The 22,781-nt window shown below is 43.0% G+C and overlaps 1 protein-coding gene across 1 annotated transcript in view; it reads right to left on the bottom strand.

Annotated features, from left to right (window-relative positions):
• Positions 1-22,781, bottom strand: part of LOC139378758 (proton myo-inositol cotransporter-like) — a 62,259-nt gene that overhangs the window by 6,248 nt on the left and 33,230 nt on the right. Inside the window, exons 4-6 of the mRNA XM_071121230.1 lie at positions 19,718-19,826; positions 7,711-7,874; positions 7,329-7,449 (exon numbers count right to left, since the gene is read on the bottom strand). Coding sequence (XP_070977331.1) covers positions 7,329-7,449; positions 7,711-7,874; positions 19,718-19,826 — 394 coding nt within the window. The remainder of the gene's footprint in view (positions 1-7,328; positions 7,450-7,710; positions 7,875-19,717; positions 19,827-22,781) is intronic.

Genomic DNA, 22,781 nt, shown 5'->3' with positions numbered 1-22,781 from the left:
TATACCTGCTGGAGCATGTGCTACGGGTGGGTTTTGCTATGGAGACCAGTGAGCTGAGAAAAAGCGGGGCTTTACCTAGCAAATACTTAAAGATGACCTGGAGCCAATGGGTTTGGTGACGAATATGTAGCGAGGGACAGCCAATGAGAGCCAGCCAACAAGAGCATACAGGTCGCAGTGGTGGGTAGTATATGAGGCTTTGGTGACAAAACGGATGGCACTGTGATAGACTACATCCAGTTTGCTGAGTAGAGTGTTGGATGCTAGTTTGTAAATGACATCGCCAAAGTCAAGGATCGGTAGGATAGTCAGTTTTATGAGGGTGTTTGGCAGTATGAGTGAAGGAGGCTTTATTGCAAAATAGTAAGACGATTCTAGATTTAATTTTGTATTGGAGATGCTTAATGTGAGTCTGAAAGGAGAGTTTACAGTCTAACCAGACACCTAGGTATTTGTAGTTGTCCACATATTCTAAGTCAGAACCATCCAGAGTAGTGATGCTAGGCGGGCGGGCAGGTGTGGGCAGCAATTGGTTGAAGAGCATGCATTTAGTTGTACTAGCATTTAAAAGCAGTTGGAGGCCACGGAAGGAGTGTTGTATGGCATTGAAGCTTGTTTGGAGGTGTGTTAGCACAGTGTCCAAAGAAGGGCCAGATGTATACAGAATGGTGTCATCTGCGTAGAGGTGGATCAGAGAATCACCAGCAGCAAGAGCAATATCATTGATATAAACAGAGAAAAGAGTAGGCCCGAGAATTTAACCCTGTGGCACCACCATAGAGACTGCCGGAGGTCCAGACAACAGGCCCCCCGATTTGACATACTGAACTCTATCTGAGAAATAGTTGGTGAACCAGGCGAGGCAGTCATTAGAGAAACCACGGCCATTGAGTCTGCTGATAAGAATGCGGTGATTGACAGAGTTGAAAGCCTTGGTCAGGTTGATGAAAACGGCTAGACAGTACTGTCTTTTATCTATGGCGGTTATGATATCGTTTAGGACCTTGAGTGTGGCTGAGGTGCACCATGACCAGCTCAGAAACCAGATTGCATAGTGGAGAAGGTACGGTGGGATTCGTAATGGTCGGTGATCTGTTTGTTATCTTGACTTTCGAAGACTTTAGAAAGGCAGGGCAGGATGGATATAGGTCGGTAGCAGTTTGGGTCTAGAGTGTCTCCCCCTTTGAAGAGGGGAACAACCGCGTCAGCTTTCCATTCTTTGGGGATCTCATGCGATACGAAAAAGAGGTTGAACAGGCTCGTAATAGGGGTTGCAACAATTTCAGCGCATCATTTTAGAAAGAGAGGGTCCAAACTGTCTAGCCCAGCTGATTTGTAGGGATCCAGATTTTGCAGCTCTTTCAGAATATCAGCTACAGTTGAAGTAGGAAGTTTACATACACCAAATACATTTAAACTCAGTTTTTCACAATTCCTGACATTTAATCCTAGTAAATATTCCCTGTTTTAGGTCAGTTAGGATCAGCACTTTATTTTTAAGAATGTGAAATGTCAAAATAATAGTAGAGAGAATGATCCATTTCAGCTTGTATTTCTTTTATCACATTCCCAGTGGGTCAGAAGTTTAAATACACTCAATTAGTATTTGGTAGCATTGCCTTTAAATTGTTTAACTTGGGTCAAATGTTTCGGGTAGCCTTCCACAAGCTTCCCACAGTTAGTTGGGGGAATTTTGGCCCATTCCTCCTGACAGAGCTGGTGTAACTGAGTCAGGTTTTTAGGCCTCCTTGCTCGCACACGCTTTTTCAGTTCTGCCCAAAAATGTTCTATAGGATTGAGGTTAGGGCTGTTAAGTGGAGCAGCACAGGGGAAGCCAAGAGTAGACTCAGACCAGGAAACAGGGATGAAGGAAGCAAGATATTTATTGTAACACAGGGAGAGATGATGTGCAGATCCAGGGAAGCTTGGATGAGTTGTAAGAAACCAGATGTGGAGGCTGAGGTTGGAGTGAACAACTTTGGAAGTATGCTTGGGGTCATTGTCCATTTGGAAGACCCATTTGCGACCAAGCTTTAACTTCCTGACTGATGTCTTGAGATGTTGCTTCAATATATCCAAATACATTTTCTTCCTCATGATGTCATCAGTAAAGCACCCCCACAACCCCAGTGCTTCACGGTTGGGATGTTGTTCTTCGGCTTGCAAGCATCCCCCTTTTTCATCCAAACATAACAATGGTCATTACGGCCAAACAGTTTTATTTTTGTCTCATCAGACCAGAGGACATTTCTCCAAAAAGTACGATCTTTGTCCCCATGTGCAGTTGCAAGCTGTAGTCTGGCTTTTTTATGGTGGTTTTGGAGCAGTGACTTCTTCCTTGCTGAGTGGCCTTTCAGGTTATGTCGATATAGGACTCGTTTTACTGTGGATATAGATAATTATGTACCTGTTTCCTCCCTAGGAGACAGAACGCGTATAACGTATACAAACAGCAGACCTTATTGGGAGGGGCTGGTTGCAGGAAAGTATATTTAGATCGTAGGTGGAAAGTGAGATTAAAATATAAAAAATATATCAGAAAAAAAAACCGATGAGACCGACTATTTACATGGGACAAGACGGGACAAGACAAACACACATCCGACTGCTACGCCATTTAATGACAGAACAGCAGACCCATTCCGCCTGCATTAAAGACAAGTCTGTCTTAAATGAGTCTGTCTTGTTTGTTGCAGCTGTGAGTGACCAGAGAGTGTGCTGGTAAATATACACTGGTGTTCAAAACATTAGGAACACCTTCCGAATATCCAGTTTCACCCCCTTTTGCCTTTAGAACAGCCTCAATTCATGAGGGCAAGGACTTTACAAGGTATCGAAAGCGTTCCACGGGGATACTGGTCCATGTTGACTCCAATGCTTCCCACAGTTCTATCAAGTTGGCTGGATGTCCTTTGGGTGGTGAACCATTCTTGATACACACAGGAAACTGTTGATTGTGAAAACCCCAGCAGCGTTGTAGTTCTTGATACACTCAAACCGATGCGCCTGGCACCTCCTACCATACCCTGTTCCACTCACAGTGCCTTCGGAAAGTATTCAGACCACTTGACTTTTTCCAAATTTTGTTACGTTATACAGCCCTATTCTAAAATGGAACGGGGTATGGTAGGAGGTGCCTGGCACACCAGTTTGAAAATTAAATCCTCAGCAAAAAAAAATCCTCAGCAATCTACACACAATACCCCATAATGACTAACTGAAAACAGGTTTTTAGACATTTTTGCTAATTTATTAAACATAATAAACAAAGACCTTATTTACATAAGTATTCAGACCCTTTGCTATGAGACTCGAGATTGAGCTCAGGTGCATCCTGTTTCCATTGATCATCCTTGCGATGTTTCTACAACTTGATTGGAGTTCTCCAAAAGGCACCCAAAGACTCTCAGACCATGAGAAACCAGATTCTCTGGTCTGATGAAACCAAGATTGAACTCTTTGGCCTGAATGCCAAGTGTCACATCTGGAGGAAACCAGGCACCATCTCTACAGTGAAGCATGGTGGTGGCAGCATCATGCTGTGGGGAGGTTTTTCAGCAGCAGGGATAGGGAGACTAGTTAGGATCGAGGACATTCTTGATTGGCCCAGCCAGAGCCTGGACTTGAACCCGATCGAACATCTCTGGAAAGACCTGAAAATAGCTGTGCAGCAACGCTCCCCATCCAACCTGGCAGAGCTTGAGAGGATTTGCAGAGAAGAATGGGAAAAACTCCCCAAATCAGGTGTGCCAAGCTTGTAGTGTCATACCCAAGAAGACTTCATGCTATAATCGCTGCCAAAAGTGCTTCAACAAAGTACTGAGTAAAGGGTCTGAATACTTATGTAAATGTTATATTTCATTTTTTGTTTTTTCATAAATTAGCAATAAATTCTATAAACCTGTTTTTGCTTTGTCCTTCTGGGGTATTGTGTGTAGGTTGATGAGGAGGGAAAAAAATATGTAATCAATTTTAGAATAAGGCTGTAACGTAACAAAATGTTGAAAAAGTCAAGGGGTCTGATTACTTTCCGAAGGCACTGTAAATATTTTGTCTTACCCATTCACTCTCTGAATGGCACACATACACAATCCATGTCTCAATTGGCTCAAGGCTTAAAAATCCTTCTTTAACTTGTCTCCTCCTCTTCCTCTACACTGATTGAAGTGTAACATCAGTAAGGGATCATAGCTTTCACCTGGATCCACCTGGTCAGTCTATGTCATGGAAAGAGCAGGTGTTCCTGTTTTGTACACTCAGTCTACATGCTGTTGTGTAAATTAGGACAGAGAGTGGCTCAGTCATTCAGAGGGCAGACAGGGTCTCTTTCTCTCTCTCTTTCACCCTATCTCTCTCTCGCCATCATTTCTATTAACAGAGACCCAACGCCTGCAGCACTGTCGCTAATAGAGTCTGTTGTTGCAGTTAAAATGAACCCCTGGTAGAATAAAAATATGACCAGAGCAGAGATATTGGAATAATCTGCTAGGTAAGTGTTCAGAAACATGTACAGCATGTACAATGAATATGGAAATAACATTAATTTAATCCTAGATGGAAGAACAGGGAAAATGTATTAAGAAACAAACCTTGTAAAATGTTAATTTGTTTTTGTATTTATTATGGATCCCCATTAGCTGCTGCCTTTGCAGCAGCTACTCGTCCTGGGGTCCAGCAAAATGAAGGCATTATATATTTTAAAAACATTACAATATAATCATAACAGATTTCACAACATTAAGTGTGTCCTCAGGCCCCTACTCTCCTACCACATATTCATGAGTTACTTGATGTGGAATAGAGTTCCATGTAGTCATGGGTCTATGTAATACTGTGCGCCTCCCATAGTCTGTTCTGGACTTGGGGACAGTGAAAAGACCTCTGGTGGCATGTCTTGTGTGGTATGCATGGGTCTCAGAGCTGTGTGCCAGTAGTTCAAACAGACAGCTCGGTGCAATACCTCTGTCAATACCTCTCACAAATACACGTAGCGAGGAGAGATTGACATGCATTTATTAATGTTAGCTCTCTGTTGTCGTGACGTGACTATCATTAATCTGATGACTGTTATTTATTGAATCAAATTAATTACGTTTAATTGTTACCCAATTAAATTAATCATGTAACAATTAACTCATTAGGGAAGATATGTTTTTTTTTAAGAGAAGAGATGTTTAACAAGTTACTATCTCCCGACTTAAACTCTAAAGATATACCGATATCTCTTACATCAATAACAGTCAAGTATTCATTAGTACCTCATCAGTCTCATTCTGAACATTGCATAATCCGTGGATCCGCAAGAACCCTAGCTAGCGCTTTTGAATATTCAGGACTACACAAATTGATTTAATCATTTATTTATGAACTAACTAAATAACAACACAGAATACCATACACACTTACATGAGGTAAAAGTCCCTAGTGGACTGATACGATATGACGACTTGTTACACAATGGAAAGGGGGTGGGAAAAGACAAAGAGAGGGAGAGACAAAGAGAGTCAACTTATCGTACATGTATTTGGAAACTACACTCACAGTAACCAGAATACTTAGCACCCTAACCACGACTCATTCGGATTAGAAATGTAATATATAATTACACGTAGCCACTACCCCGTCTATGTGTAGTGGCTTGATGTGAGGCTCTGGTTGTCCACCAGAGGTCACAATGTCCTTCTTAGTTGTAGAGCTTCTCTGCTTGAAGTGTTCATTAGAATAGTTACTTCAGACGTACCAACAGTTGTATCAGAGAGGATTGTCTTCCTTCCCCCCTTGTGTCTTTAGTAAAAAAATGTAGGACCATTTTTTCATGCACCACTGCAGACTGTGAATGTTCTGGTCTTTACCTTCTTCACTTGTGTTGAGAGTTTCAGAGTTTCTAACCATTTTGTAACGTTCAGCTCCCACTGTACGTCGGCTGGTCTGTAGAGTTTAAAACATTTTCAGCTGTGTAGCCACTGCTCCACGCTGTCTGGTCTCAGTACAAAGTTTTTAACCATTTCAACGTGTGGACCACAGCCTCATGTCTTTTTGGTCTTATAGTTTTAACCATTCGTGACGTCCGGTTTACACCGTCCGTCTGCTTGGTCTCAATGGTTGATTATTCAAGGTTCAGCTCCTGACCACTTTACATGCCAGCAGCAACCCGGCAAGTTTTGGTCTGTATGTTGATTCTTAGCGAGTCCTTTTAAGCACTCTGGCCAAAGTGGCGTTCCGTCATGCGGTCACGAACTCTGAGCTCACTTGGGCATGGCTACTGACTGGGCACAGTTTATAGGAAAAGCAATTATCTCATTTATAAGGCCAAAATCACATTGCTATCTTCACAAAAGTATTTACACATTTAATCATCTATTTTAGTAAATTTGCTCTATTTCCACATTATTCATTACAATATTTAGTTGAGGTTTAGGGTTCAGTGAATGATTTGTTCCAAATACAATGCTTTTAGTTTTTGAAAAATTCAGGATGAACGAAGTCCTTGCCACCCATTCCGAAACTAACTGCAGCTCTCTGTTAAGGGTCGTGGTAATTTCAGTCGCCTCTGGTAGCTGTCGTGTATAGTGTTGAGTCATCCGCATACATAGACACACTGGCTTTACTCAAAACCAATGGCATGTCGTTAGTAAAGATTGAAAAAAGTAAGGGGCCTAAACAGCTGCCCTGGGGAATTCCTTATTCTACCTGGATTTTGTTGGAGAGGCTTCCATTAAAGATCACCCTCATTAGTGACCATGCTTCAATTCATGGTGGATCAGGTTCATACTGAGACATTTTTTTTTACTCCTGCACTAAACAATAAAGTGATGTGCATATGTCAATGTTACCTTCAGAACATGTATATTTTATTTTTACCCCACTTTTCTCTCAATTTCGTCATATCCAATGATGATCTTGTCTCATCGCTGCAACTCCCAAACTGCATCGGGAGTTGACCCGGAAGCCAGCCACACCAAAGTTTCGGAGGCACTGCAGGCACCCGGCATGCCACAGGGAGTCGCTAGAGCGTGATGAGACAAGTAAAGCCCCTCCGGCCCCTCCCCTAACCCAAACGATGCTGGGCCAATTGTGCACCACCCTATGGGACTCCCGGTCACGGCCGGTTATGACACAACCTGGGATCAAACCCGGGTCTGTGGTGACGCTTCAAGCACTGTGATGCAGTGCCTTAGACCACTGCGCCACTCGGGAGGCCCCCCCAGAACATTACACTTAACCATTAATATTCAGAATAGTACGGCATATTCAGTATCGAGTCAGACAGTAGACTACAGTGCAGATAGAGTACAGTATAATACAGTAGTAGAGTAGGGAGTACTCACAGGTGTCTGTTGCAGGTGGAGTTGACCATTGAGGGGTCAGTGGGGTGGAGGGTGACAGGAGGGGTGTGTTGGGCAGACAGCAGAAACCCAATGGCCAGCAGAGACAGACTCAGACATGTACCTAGGAGAAACAACACAGTCATACACATACAGTCTAACCAAACAGTGTACTGCTTTAGACATAATATGGGTTACTACTAGTGTCTGTGTAGTTACATGCATTACAATTTCACATAGTCCATGTAATTCCATTAAAATCTATCTGTGGAGCTATCTGTGAAACGTATACTGTGATCCAATATGCCTATTCACATACACTAAATATGTCCCTGAATCATCAGGATCCATGCGTTCATCTTTACCCTGACCCTCTGACCCTTACCAATGATGCTCCCCAGGGTGAGTTTCCTGCGGCCAACCCTCTCCACTAGCCACACCCCCAGTAGGGTGAACAGAAAGTTGGTGAAGGCTGTGACCCCAGCCAACCAGATGGCCACCTTGTCATCCCGCACTCCCGACATCTGCAGGATGGTGGCGCCGTAGTACCTGCACAAAGAGGAGAAGGTGTTCCATCAGTCAAAAGAACAATGGAGAAAGAGAGAGAATTTGGCCCATCGAGATATAATGTATCTTTATGGTGGTGCCGCAGTACCTGCAAACAGAGGACAGGATATGGTCATCATCAGACACCACATGCCTACCATGTAAAGAGAGAGTTTGGCTAACTTTGACACTAGCTGGATGCCATGTTGATGCACAAAGACAATAGGGTGGTGGCCACTATCTGGAACTATCTGCACATGCTGGAAAGAAGAGCCAGGTAGTAATGTCCTTCTGGAATGGCCATCTACAGACTATTGAGGACAGGACAAGACACCCAAAAGTCATTTCAATTGTGTGTTGTATTGCATTGGATTGTCCCTCTCATGCCAATAAAGCTTGAGAGAGCGAAACAGAACTAGGAAACAGATTGAAAGAGACAGATCATCATGTGCTAATGATTCTCTCCATAGAGAAGAGGTACACTCCATTATGCTCTTTAGTTGAGTGACCACCAATCAATCACTGGTAAGGCAATCAACCCGAAATAGACACAATGAGCCGAGTCTCCATCCCCTTCACGCTTGTGTCTGAATGTGTCCCAAATGGCACCCTAATCCCTAAATAGTGCACTACTTTTGACCAGGACCCATAGGGCTCTGGACAAAGGTAGTGCACTATGTAGGGAATAGGGTGCCATTAAGGACGCACACACTCTGGTGTCACTGTCTAATTAAAGTGCCACTTTTCTGCCTGGAGGATGCTGAACTCTTCAACTAGGCAGATTACACCTCATCAAGCTCGACAGACAGGGCCTCTAAACATTCTCTCCTTGACTTGCTTCATTGCTAGGGCGCCAGGTGATAGAGACGGGGGAGGAAGATCCTAGCCCTGTGGAACTTGTAGACGCCCAGAGAGCTGCTCAAGGTAGAAGTTGACACAGATCTAGGATCAGATTACCCTACAGTGGCGGACAAAAAGAACTCGGACCGCATATCAGTCGTTAAGGGAAACTACACCGCTCTCTGATCAACCCTCTCCCTGCCTCACAAGGCAGCATCCCAGCCTCTGTAGAAAAAAACTGTCTACTCTCCAGGTTAAATGAGAAAATACAGACAGTCGGAACGCAACGCAACGATTCGTACCAAAAAAAGACGAGAGGAAAACATTCGTTAAAAAAAGTAAAAATAAAAGGCATTCCTTTGCTTTCTCTCTTGCTCCCTCACTTTGTTGCTCATTCTCTGCAGAGAGCAGTGAATTAGCATTTTGTTTTTCCATCTCTTAAAAAGCATCTGCACCCGTCTGCTCTTTTTCAAAACAAAACACTCCTACCGATTGCCTATTTGCATAAATCTTTCCTATATGTAAGTCAGCCAACATGTTTCTCAACTTGAGACTAACTTCAATACTTCAGAGTTAAAGTACAGGTGTAAGGGGTCACGAGGACCACACACAGGGTCAATAAAAGTCAAGCAAAGCCCACAGCAAGGGCAATAACCACATGCAGCGATGTAACATGTTGGGCGGAAGGCAACAAAGCCGCCTGATTTCTGTCTCGCTTCTCAGAGGCTTTCAATCTCAGTATGCATCTGCCCACACACGCACAGAAACACAGTATGACTGATAAGGGGTTTGTAGTAGCATCGGGTGTAAAAGCTCTCTGCAGTAGAGGCCCGCTAAGCTCCATCTCAGGTCTGAATCAGATTGATTAAGAAGCAGCAAGGCCAGCCGGAAGGGAAGCACAGCTCACAGCTAACCAGCCCAGTCAGCTACCCTCTGCTCTAACAGAACACAGCATCACCACCACACCACATCCACAACAAACATGATATAACCATCTACAAAGAGTGCTGTAAATAAGTGTACTTTGAAACTCTTCCAACATGGCATCCAAATACTGCCATAATACAGACTATTGGGTGGAAACCACATGGTGCCAGTGAAAAATCATAGTCTCAAACAGAGTAGGCCAAATTGTGTGTATCTTTAGGCTCTGGGTTCATTCCAGAAATGTGGAATAAAATTGATTTATTTTTGTGGGCGAGACCCCCTCGCAGGCCACTTGCAGAGGGAAGAATGAACCTTCCCCAGACTCTTCTAACGATGAAGCTGCAGGTTCATTCTTGGACTCCCGGGGAGCTCACAGCCCAATTATATAAATGACACTGCCCACTAAAACATTCTGCTAACAACGTCCATGTGGCCCTCTATCACAGGTGGTGAGATGGACAAATGGCGATGATACTGTAGATTGTAGATAATAACAGCCTGTGCTAATTGAAATGGCTGTGCTCAATTTGTAATTAAACGTAATACATTTTAGACCAGGGTAACTACTCTGAACTGGACACAGATGGCAGTACAGATGTCATTTGTCATTTCTGACCAGTCTGGAAGGTCTCAGACACTCAATAAAGCTGTCATTCATAAAAACAACATTCAAATGATATAGCCTATGTATGACGACCAGAGTGGACGAGAAGTCTGAAGCTCTGTAGCCAAAACTGCTATTAATCCAACACAACTGAAAAACACCCCGGGTTTATGCAGTAAGACTTAGGGCTGTTGCAGAGACCGTATTACCACCACACCGGCAGTCATGAGTCATGACCGCAGTACAATTCTACGTGACCGTTGAGTCATGGTAATCACCTCTTATGCACTCTGGACATGTGTTAGTAGCACCCAACTCTATAATGATCATCAGGTCGCTAATGGCCGGGTACTCAGGACTCTATTGTTCCTCCAACCACACTGACATCAATGCAAACACAATTGAAAATCACATGAAACACTTCTCATCAAAACAGTGTCGTGTTTTTAAAACTCACCTCACTGTGATTGATCAATTTGGAGAAAGAAGGTTTGAAAACTGAGTGAAAAACATGGACGTCGTGGATGTTGTTTCAAAGCCTAACACAACAAAATGGACAGTGTTTTCTAAGGTGATGATTCATTCAAAACACCTATATGCACATTAGAGCTTATGCCTCTGCATAGGCCTATATGTGAGCCCAAGACCCCAAAAAACTGAATTAAAATGATTGTGCCATTATACAATACATAGTCTGCCGCATATTACACAAAATATTAAAATAAATACTGATTTAAGCTATCTTTGATACATAATTGGTCAATTTTAACAAATGCAGAGTTAGCCTACAATTACAGAGCATTTGAATTGGATTTTGAATAGCCTAGCAATAGGGCGATAGCCTAATTAATAGGCTGACACATTACCTTTAGCCACAGAGTTTCTCACTACCATGTGTTTCCATCTGCTCCCCTCTCTCCATCATTCCTTTCTGCAGCATGCAGAGAGAGGGGCTGCCAACAGCTTAATGTAAACATGTTACTATAGATGTTCCAGAACAGATTTCACTTGCTTTCCCAAATCAAGCACTGGGTAGCTACAGGAACAGGGTTGGAGAGCCCATGGTATACAGAGCTTGGGCGGAATATCACCTGTCACGAAGCAAAGTAACCGGAGTTAGCTACCTGACATGAGTGAAACGAACCGGTCCCTATTCGCTATTCGAGTTTAAATACGGATTAAATGTATTTTTTCTCTTGTCACTGTTCCTGCCCAAATCAAAACAAATTTGACATATATATATATATATTTTTAAATTGTACCCCTTTTTCGTGGTATCCAATTGTTAGTAGCTACTATCTTGTCTCATCGCTACAACTCCCGTACGGGCTCGGGAGAGACGAAGGTCGAAAGTCATGCGTCCTCCGAAACACAACCCAACCAAGCCGCACTGCTTTTTAACACAGCGCGCATCCAACCTGGAAGCCAGCCGCACCAATGTGTCGGAGGAAACACCGTGCACCTGGCGACCTTGGTTAGCGTGCACTGCGCCCGGCCCGCCACAGGAGTCGTTGGTGCGCGATGAGACAAGGATATCCCTGCCGGCCAAACCCTCCCTAACCCGGACGACGCTAGGCCAATTGTGTGTCGCCCCACGGACCTCCCGGTCGCGGGAGACTCTGGGCGTGAACCCAGAGTCTCTGGTTATTAAAGACAATATTAAATTGAGAATAGTCTGTTGAGTGAAAATATGATAACTTGACGAGAGAACAGTGCGTGCAGCCTGAGGCAAGGAACAGAGCACAATCTTTTTTTTGTGACTTTCGCAAAACATCAATAGCCTAAAGTTGCATCATGCAGCCTATATATCTTTTGACTTTAAGGAATTTTATGGTTTGTATCATTCACAACTAAAGTTGCCAATTAACTCTAAATCTAGGGTATAGGACCTGTTTCAAATCATCACTTCTATGCTCAAAATAGCCACTTCATATGTGCACTCTCACTCTGAATGGGAAAAATATCCTTTCTATTTTATTCATTTAAGTTCAGTTATAATCTTCTTATTATAAAATAATTTAACATAAAATAATGGCAAGGGATTTATGAGAATGTCTTGTCAGCTAAATGAACAAGCCTACAGCCTATGACATGGCACATAGCCAGATAACAATCAGTAGGCAAACTCATATTCTGTTCTTTTGAAATACATTTTCTTCGTATCATAATGTTTCTTTAACCTCTTTGGGCTAGGGGGCAGTATTTGGATGTCTGGATGACAAGCGTGCCCAAAATAAACTGCCTGTTACTCAGGCCCAGAAGCTGGGATGTGCTTATAATTGGTAGATTTGCATAGAAAACACTAACGTTTCTAAAAACTGTTAAAATAATGTCTGTGATTATAACAAACTGATATGGCAGGCGAAAACCAGAGGACAAACCATCCAGAAAAAAAATATTCAGCCCACTAATGATTCCTATGGCTGTCATTTATATGAAGGGAATACCTCCCAGATTGCAGTTCCTAGGGCTTCCACTAGATATCAACAGTATTTAGAAAGAGTTTCAGGCTTGTTTTTGGAAAAAATAGCTAGAATTTGTAGTTTTTCTAAGTGACTCCCATTTTGGCTTTTACGCGTTCTGGTAAATGCGCATACTTTGTTGTTTATCTCCGGTAATGACAATAACGATTCTCCGTCTTAAATTTGATTGTTTATTTACGTATTAGGGTACCTGAGGTTTGTGATGTATCTGGGACTTTTTGGAGTGCCAACAGAAGAAGATCTTCAAAGGTAAGTGATTTATTTTATCACTATTTCTGACTTTCTGGTTGGAAAATGTTTTTAATGCTTTTGTGTGCTGGGCGCTGTCCACAGATAATAGCATGGTGTGCTTTCGCCGTAAAGCCTTTTTGAAATCTGACACAGTGGCTGATTTAACAAGAAGTTAAGCTTTTAACTGATGTATGACACTTGTATTTTCATGAATCTTAAATATTACTATTTCTGTAATTTGAGTTTTGCACTCTGCAATTTCACCGGAAGTTGTCGAAATGGGACGCTAGCATCCCAATGATCCGCAAGAAGTTAAACCTGCCTAAAATAAATTATGGATTTATTGTGATGGTGTATATTCAATTCAAATGTAGATGTTCCAAAGGCGGCATCAGCAGCTTGCATGCGTGGAGGCCTAGAGATGCTGAACGTGTTTATGTTAATTAATGCTCAATTACCGTGAGACTGCATGGACACAATAACAGACTTACCACAGTGTGATAATATGGATCAAAGCTGAGAGAGAGAGAGAATAAAGAAAAGAGGAGATCATTCTTGTTCTCAGTATGGGAGGAGAAAAAAAAAAGGAAAGCCAGTTCCATTCACCATGGTAACCACCATCTTTAATAAGTGATATCTAGTAATAGGTCAGAAATATGCCATGGACATGTTCAATTACAACCCTCTAACACACTCTTCCGCACACGCACACCCTTCCGCACCCCACAAATGCACACCCCTCTACATCCATCTATAGCCCTGTACATCTGAGGTCGGTGGGAATCACTTGGGCCAAGTGTAGGATAGGGACAAATACACAGGACTGTTCCATATATTGGTCTGAGAGTGAACTCTGGAATGCAAATAGTACAAGACACCACAAGACGCCATACAGCCAAGAGAAAGACAGGAAGATGGAGAAGAGAGGTAGATAGACTGAAACGGATGTGGAAAGTGACTGAGTGACTGAGTGAGAGTCATCAAGTGTAATAATCAAGTATTCCACTGCATTAGCTATGGTGCTTATGCTCAAATTGTGCGTCAACGACTGCTGTAATGCATTTTCAAGCTGTTACTCTGTGACTATTACATTATTACATTCTCTCAGTGTAAGATTGTGCACTTATGCAAGTATAACAAGCTCAATAGGAACATCACAGTGGAGTGGAGAGACAAACAAATCATTACATAAACAAGAAACACTCATCTCCTACTTGAGATGTTAAGAAAAAAGTGTAGCTAGATAAACATTGGCTGACTTTGGTTTTGGGTTTGAAGGAGGACACACAAGCTGGCTCTTGAAAACCAAAACACACAAGGTGACATGGTAGACTGTGTAAATACACAAAAACACAACAACTACAACATGAACAAGATTCCAGTGTGCCACCAACACTGACCCCTTGACCTTCTCCAAGAGGATTGACAGATCCAAGATGGAGGTTATGTAACAGAGTGGCACCCTATTCACTATAGGCTCTGGTCAAAAGCAGTGCACTATATAGGGAATATAGTTCCATTTCAGATTGTGCCGGTGGCTGTATGTAATATGAGAGGAGCAGGCAGAAGGTGTGAAATGGCCTTCAGAACCTCTGTTCTAAAAATAGAACCTGCACTCTGTCTGCACTCCACTGGCTATCCTCTGTAGTATATTCACTTCACACCTTTCTCCTCTCTCCACTCCGACATGAAGACAAGGTGACAACACAGATGTCAGAGAGAGGGGAGGAAGAGAGAGTGGAGGAGGGGAAAGAGGGGTATGAGGTGGAGTATGAGGAATGGAACGCCAGGGTGGAAGGGAGAAGGATGGAAGTGGTGTCTGACAGAGATATTGTTTGTGTCCGCTCACCTCTGAGGCTTGGTTGCACGGGCAAAAGAGAGATAGGTGGATGAGAGGAAGAAAATACAGAGAGGAGCGGGCCTGTACGTGTTTGTGTGTGACCTGGAGTTAATCACATGGCCAGGAAGAACTCGTGTACAATGAATTCTACTCATCAGAAAGAACATGTTTCCCCCTCACCTCTCCTCCCTCTCGCCTTCATCCTCACCCCTCTGCTCCCCCTCTCACCTCTCTCTGACTACCTGTCGTGCTCCAGTCCATTTCACTCTAAAGGTGAAAGGGACATAAATTGTTCACTTACGGCTGACATTTACAAATGCATTACTGGAGCTTCATTGAATATGCTCCCGATTGTAAAGGATTAAAGAGGGAAAGAGAGAGCTAGCTGAAAAGCTCACTCCTTCCCAAGAGATAGAGTCTGGGTCCCAAATGACACCCTATTTCCTACATAGCGCACTACTTTTGATCAGTGCTGCGAGGGCTCTTGTCAAAAGTAGTGCAATATATATATATATATATATATATATATATATATATATATATATTGCACATATATAGGGACGCAGCCAGAGAAAGGTACTTGGAGGGTCTAAGGACTCAGCAAACAATAACACCATCAGAGCTCCTTTATTAAGGCTGGCTATGCTGTTAGCTGACATAAAGACAAAACAAGACGATATTGTTTGGAAAGGTCATGATGGCCTGATCGTTAAAGCGGATGGATGCATTGGCACGAGGAGTGTGTGTTTGTGTATGTGTGTGTGTGTCTCAACTCATATAAAATATTTGTCACGTACACTGTTTACAGCAGGTATAAAAAGTTCAGCAAAATGCTTGTGTGCTAGCTCCCATAACATTGCAGTACAATAATCAATAATAAGAGTAACAAAAATACAAATGATAATATTAATAGTATAGGTAGTATGCATAGTAATAGCCTGATATTGACACAATATGATACACAGTATAGATAATGAATGTGCTACCGCTATGTCAAGCATGACGGTATTTACAAATATATTGGATAGTGTCTTGGTCACGCAGTTGAATAGATAGTGTATACTAGAGAAGCAGCGTTGACCGTGTGTGTGTGTGTGTGTGTGTGTGTGTGTGTGTGTGTGTGTGTGTGAGACGCGAGGAGTGAGAGGACCAGCTATCACATCCCTAACCAATAACCACTCATGACTGGGAGTTCAATGGCACAATCATTTAAACACATTGATACTCACAGACAGCACACTAACCAGGTAGCAATAATGCAATCATACCAATGCAAGAGAGGGAGGAGGGGAGGGAAAGAGAGAGAAACGAGATATAAAGCATAGGGGCCTAAGAGCACTCACAAAGAGCGAAAGAAAGGGAGAGAGAGACATGGAGAGATGGAGGCGAGAAATGTCTCTCTTGGGAAGTGGCCTATTTCTCTCATGAAAGGAGACGAATGCATTATCACACTCATGTCGAATGCTGCTGAACAATGAGACGCACAGAGACAGAGTTCACTAAACACAGAGAACACCAGGATACTGCTCAACTCTGCTCAAGCCTGTACAACTACACTAACAAACACGGTGATGCCTACACATGATGTACCACAACAAAGTCATAACAGTCTCCGAAAATGAACTACAACAGCAAAAGCAACACACACCACAACAACATAAACTTTGACACACTTAGAGAAGATAATAAAAGAACAATTAGCACATCTAAAAAAAATAAAAAAATAGGTTGTTGTGGATGGGTGTTATTGTGTGTGAATATTACCATAGGCTAATTACACACAGCTATGTGATCACAGCTATGTGATCTGCATAAGCGGCATGAGGCCTTTCTACTACGATAGCCTACAAGCTGCTTATCAACTATAAGAAATACACAACAGACTGTCATCAGTCATCAAGGGCAATACAAGGGTGACACACACAGAGACAGACACAAACACACAGACGAACGACTGGACCTTTACAGCTCTCCTCCCGGGCTGTCTAGCTGAGTCACTAGTTTAATTGGCATGTCTCAACATCTCCAATATGATTTCTATAGCTGACCATCTGTGTCTGCCAACTGCCCCCTGTAAACAAACATGCACACATAAAAACTAAATTATACACTAAAATATGACAAACCAAAAGATTAAGATAGAAACAATCTAATCTGAAAGGTTACCCTATGCTGGTTAATTCCAAATCATGTATAATTTTACAGTATGATATACTATGGCATTTCTTAATAAATACAAACTTTGAAATATACTGTAAGTAATCTGTGTACATGAGTATCATGTTGAGACCAGAGCAAAACATGGCCAATGTTCAGTGACACCGTCACTGATTGACATTGTTAAATTATGGATGGATCAACAACACCTGTGGCCTCTGCTGTGCTCTCATGCTTAACTTCTGGCAGAGGAGAAACAGACAGATGACCTTCCCTCTTGGCCCCTCATTCTCTCATTAATTCTCTCTCTTTCCCTTTATCTCCCCCCTCTCTCTCTCTCTGTCCACTTCTTAAATCACCTTACTCTCTCTTCTGCCTGCATGTACCTCTCTCTACCTCCCTCCCACGCTCTCCTTCCTATCTTTACCTCCCTCTCTCCTACAGTGACCTTTGCGTGCTGGATAATGTGGCTAATCGAATCATTATGATTCCAGATCTAATAGAAAGAGGACACATCCTCACTGACAAGACAGGCCAGTTCATTCTTGTTCCTCATTGTGGCTCACAATGGCAGACAGACAAATAAACGGACGGGCAGACAGAGACAGAGACAGAGACAGAGAGAGAGAGAGAGAGAGAGAGAGAGAGAGAGAGAGAGAGAGAGAGAGAGAGAGAGAGAGAAGTCTGCAAGGAACCACAAACATATCCCAAACTGCCATAAAATCGGCACATCCCGGGAGACCTTAAGTCCATGAGAGATATGCATCAATACATCTCTCATCCCGACGCTCTCTGGCAGGTGGAGACGTCAATCCGACAGCACTCTGAGTTCAGTTCACAACAACGTCTGTGTGTGTGTGTGTACTGTGCATACTTGTATCTATGAGTCCGCTATAGTAGTTTGCCTGAGAGAGTCTGAGAGGAACCGAAGCTGGGATGTTGGCGGAACAGCATTTAGAGTCATCTCTTCGTGACAGGGTCGGAACAGAGAAAGAGGTACTCAGAGTGGGTGACAGGATTCATACCATATGAAACTCTTCCAAAGCATCTTAGGAAGAGGAATCATGCTGTTTCATTTGAGGGCTGGGCAGAGGATGAGTAAGTAACACAAACAGGTCTGAGATGAACAGAGGATGAGGGACTGTCTCTCCATATACTCCTTAGCCAGCTGAGATGATCTTGGGCTGGACAAGGAAAGAGCGAGTGTCTCTGTGTGACTGCCCTGCACCATTGTGACTCTCAGTGCTGCTGTTCTATCTGGGCTAGGGCTGGGGCTGGGGCTGGGGTTTGGTAAGGAGTGAGTGAGTGACACATAGGCATGTGCCCCATGTCGGATCCCACTGAGGCATACAACCTGATTTGTTGTCACTTGGCTGTCTCTGCCACCACCTGTGGCTTTACAAATGACCAGAGGGAGAAGTAAACACAGCAACGGACCAAAACACACGCTAACTGCCTTAATAAATTCACACACACACACACACACACACACACACACGTAAAACCTTGGTTATCACCCACACGCACGTACACACAAACACACGCTAGCACGCCCGCACACCAAACCGACACCCACGCACACCCACTTGTCCTATTCCTCTCACCTCAAATGGTTGCTTAGCAACAGCACATATCGCAAGATTGTTTACAATGCCCAGAATATGCTTGAGATCAGGGGGGGATGAGAGAGAACTAGACGAGGCAATCTCACTTGAGATGGAAATAAAGACTCATTGGTCCTTACAGGCACAAAGGAAATTCAGTGAGCGATTGACCCTGAAAAGTGCATAAAAGTGCATGAAGCATTAAAAGCAACAGAAAGGGGTGTTTTCGTGAAAGAATTTGATACACTCCAAAAAATGTATAATGTAGGTTATCACTGTCAATTGTCAATTTTCTTCAGGCAAGGTTGCTTACCAATCACACAGGTGTGGCTCTGTGAACTATCTCCTTTACAGCACATGATAGTGTAGATCCTGCATGTCATTGTCTAAGCGTTGACTGGGCCATTGAACTGGTATTCGACATGATTCATAGGACCTTGCAAGCCCACTAAGCTGAAGGCTACATGGGCATGTTACTATACCACTCACATGACGGTGTTGATCCTGTAAATATGAATGTACCTTAATCAAAACCATGTTACCTCACTTAGCTATAGCTTAGGCATGTTAGCCCAGCGAATTTGCACAAGAGCCTTGGTTTGTGCGAACCGAAACGGCACATCGGAGACAGAGCATATCTCTGAGACAGAGCATATCTCCTGTTTCTGTAGCGTGAGGCAGCTTGATGTACAAGTACATCCCCTGGACAGGACGCTAGTCTATAACAGGGCCTTACCACTTACATCAAAATCAAACTTTATTTTTCACATGCGCCAAATACAACAAGTGAAGACCTTACAGTAAAATTCTTACTTGCTCTTTCCCGACGATGCAGAGTTAAAAAAAATCTCCTTAATGTGGAAACTCTAACCAACAAGTTTCAAAGTTATTCGCCACGTGCAAAGGATCCAACAGGTGTGAAACAGTACAGTGAAATGCTTACTTGTGAGCTCTTTCCCAACAGTGCAGAAAAAAATATATCTAGATAATAAAAAGTCAAACATAAAACACAAGGAATACGGAGAAAAAGAAAAGAAACATGAGAAAGTAAAGAAAGAAACATGAGAATGCAAGTATATACAGATCAGTGCCAGTACCATATTCAATGTGCAGGGGCCACTCAGGCCACTCAGATACTAAAGCTTAGGCTGAGTACTCACATGACAGTGTTGATCCCAGAGAGCTGTTGGAACATCTGCAGTCCACATCCCACCAGGAGTGCTCTCCGAGTGGGGGGGTAGGTCAGCATCCTCCAGATCACCGGGCCATCTGGACAGACACACACACACACACACACACACACACAAAGGAGCAGAGGTTAGAATATACCTATTGATTATCATCAGCCTATCAATGGACAAACACAATACACATGAAACAGGCCAACAGCGACACCAGCAAGTGGCTGAAGTTTGTTCTGTTTGAAAATAAAGTTGTGTCTGAGGCAGAAGGAGCAGAAGCAGCAGGCTTACAGCTGAGACCTTCAAACAGAGACTCCAGGGAGAAGCAGTCATAATAGGACAGAACGTCTAGCATGCAGAGCTTTGATAACTCCACTGAGATATCAAACACACACAATAACAGACAGACAGACACACAGACAGACACATGCTGACAAACGTACACAAACGCTGACAAACACAGACAAACACAGTGTTGGTCTGGAGCAGCTGTGAGGGGGTGGATGCTAGCTGGGCTGGGAAGAGCTCCTTTAGCTCTGAGACAGGCTGAACACACACACACACACACACACACAAAACACACGCACAGCTACTGGACAGCGCCTCACTGAAACAGAAAACACTCTCTCCAGGACCAGTCACAGCAGGCTCTCCCGATAACCATTCAACACTGACCGAGCCACTCTGCACTTAGCCACACACACTGGGGAGACCAATCAAATCACGCTGTTTTTCCCAGCACAACGCTTCCTGACTATTACTGCTGTCATTATCTTTGAATGCATGTATGGATGTCCCATCTTATGCCTCTCGTAAAGCTTAGCAAAGTTATTCATCAAAATATAGATCTGTTCATATCGTGTGTATCACAAAATAATACAAAGATGCCATAAACATTCATGGAAGTTGACCGTCTCCAAATGTTACCGGTACACCTTATTATTTATAGCTGACGGAAGTGAATGTTGACTGTTGTGAATGTGAATGTGAATGTTGAAGTGAGTGTGGACATGAGCTGCCAGGTTACAAATGTAGCCATCAGGAACTGATAGGAAGTGATGTGTTTATGAGAGTCAACTATTTGTAAATACCAAAGGACAGAGAGCTGATTAGCTGCAGCTCAGATCCTGAGAGATGGACAGACAGATCTCCGTGAACCAACCAACCTAGGTAATGGGTCTGTCAATGAATGAAGTGCAAACTTCACAGAGACGCACAAATACACACACAGACTGATAAACACAGACACTGCTTGTGCATACACTCACATTCCCCAGCAAGAAAACAAAAAATGTCGCTCAAACAGAAGGGGGAACGAAACAAAATGGGGGCTTGTCCCCATATGTCATGGCTTTAGAAGCTTCTGAAAGGCTAATTGACATCCTTTGAGTCAATTGGAGGTGTACCTGCGGATGTATTTCAAGGCCTAACTTCAAAATCAGTGCCTCTTTGTTTGACATCATGGGAAAATAAAAATAAATCAGCCAAGATCTCAAAAAAGAATTGTAGAGTTTGCAAAGCTGTCATCAAGGCAAAGGGTTGCTACTTTGAAGAATCTCAAATATAAATGATTCCATATGTGTTATTTCATAGTTTTGATATCTTTGCCGTTATTCTACATTGTAGAAAATAGTACAAATAAAGAAAAACCCTTGAATGAATAGGTGTCCAAACCTTTGACTGGTACTGTATATTTAAAAAAAATGTGTTATGTCTTATAATAAATTGTTGACACCCAGCAGACGCCATGCTTACATTGGAGAAGGCGGCGCATATAAGTTGACCATGTTGTGAAATAGAAGTTGTTTGCTGTGAGCAAACTTAGGATAGGATATATTTGATGTCTTAAGGGAGAAGGTGTTACAGGCTTTGGTTTTTCCATTTATGTTTTGAGGTTGGACTTTAGCACGTACAATGTAGCTCGTTAGCACGTAGTGCACACCGATTGGTGTCACCTCGTAGTCAGTATGTTTTACACCTGTGCTGGTTGCCTTCTCGTTAGTGGGAAGGTGTTTCACCTGTGCTGGCCCAGGTGCTATTTAAGAGTGGCTGGCCTAATGCTTCAGTTGTCTTGATAGATGCAGTGGGTTAACACCTTTAGTTGGCACGCCCTATTTTGAGTTCTAGACAAGCAATCCGTTATCTGATTTTGGTTTGCTTGTTGTCTTTAAGTTTTGGGGGGGGGGGGGGTTTGCCTCTTATTGGGCAAGTTTAGTGGGCGCTCATGGTGGGTGGCTTTTAGGTTCCAATTGTTGTTGCTAGTCAACTATCAGTGGATACCCCCATGAGTGTCTTCCTTAAACCCCACCTGTTTCATTTTGGCCGTTGGTCAGTGACTCTTATTTCCCAATTCTGTTTGAGTGACATTTTTGATTTTCTTGCTGGGGAGCGTAACATACGCAGACACACACACACACACACACACACACACACACACACACACACACACACACACACACACACACACACACACACACACACACACACGGGCATGAACAGCGCTCCCCTCTAACCTAATCAGAGAACAGATGAGTCCAGCGAGAGTGAGACTGAGAGGGGAGAAAAAGGGGGGTGATAGATAGAGGGGAGATTGAGAGAATGATTGATGAGTGAGAGAGGAATAGGGGGGTGAGGGACAGAGATAAATTGGAAGCTAAACTCACTCAAATGAACACTACATTAGGATGGAAAGCAGGGAACATGGATAGAATGTCCTTTCCATCTTAATGTAGTGTTCATTTGAGTGAGTGTAGCTTCCAATTTATCTATATCTGTCCCGGTTGGTTCACGGCGGTCTGTCTGTCCAAGTAATGTGTTCCACTGTACCAAAAAAGCCGTTTTAGCCATTATACTCACACCACCTATCCTTTAAAAGTCTACCACAAAGACACTGCTCCTCTCTTTAATTGAATTCCATATTACTCATATCAAACCAACAGAGTGCAGTAGCCATACAGTAAAAAGGAAACAATAGACACAGCTGAGTTAAAACCTCATTAGTGTACAGTCAGATGAGGCCAGTGTTATGGGGCATCTTCTCCCC

The sequence above is a fragment of the Oncorhynchus clarkii genome, chromosome 21 (genome assembly GCF_045791955.1).
Source record: "Oncorhynchus clarkii lewisi isolate Uvic-CL-2024 chromosome 21, UVic_Ocla_1.0, whole genome shotgun sequence".
Lineage (NCBI taxonomy): Eukaryota > Metazoa > Chordata > Actinopteri > Salmoniformes > Salmonidae > Oncorhynchus > Oncorhynchus clarkii.
Note: the sequence above shows the minus strand (reverse complement) of the source record. Positions and strands in the feature narration are given on the sequence as shown.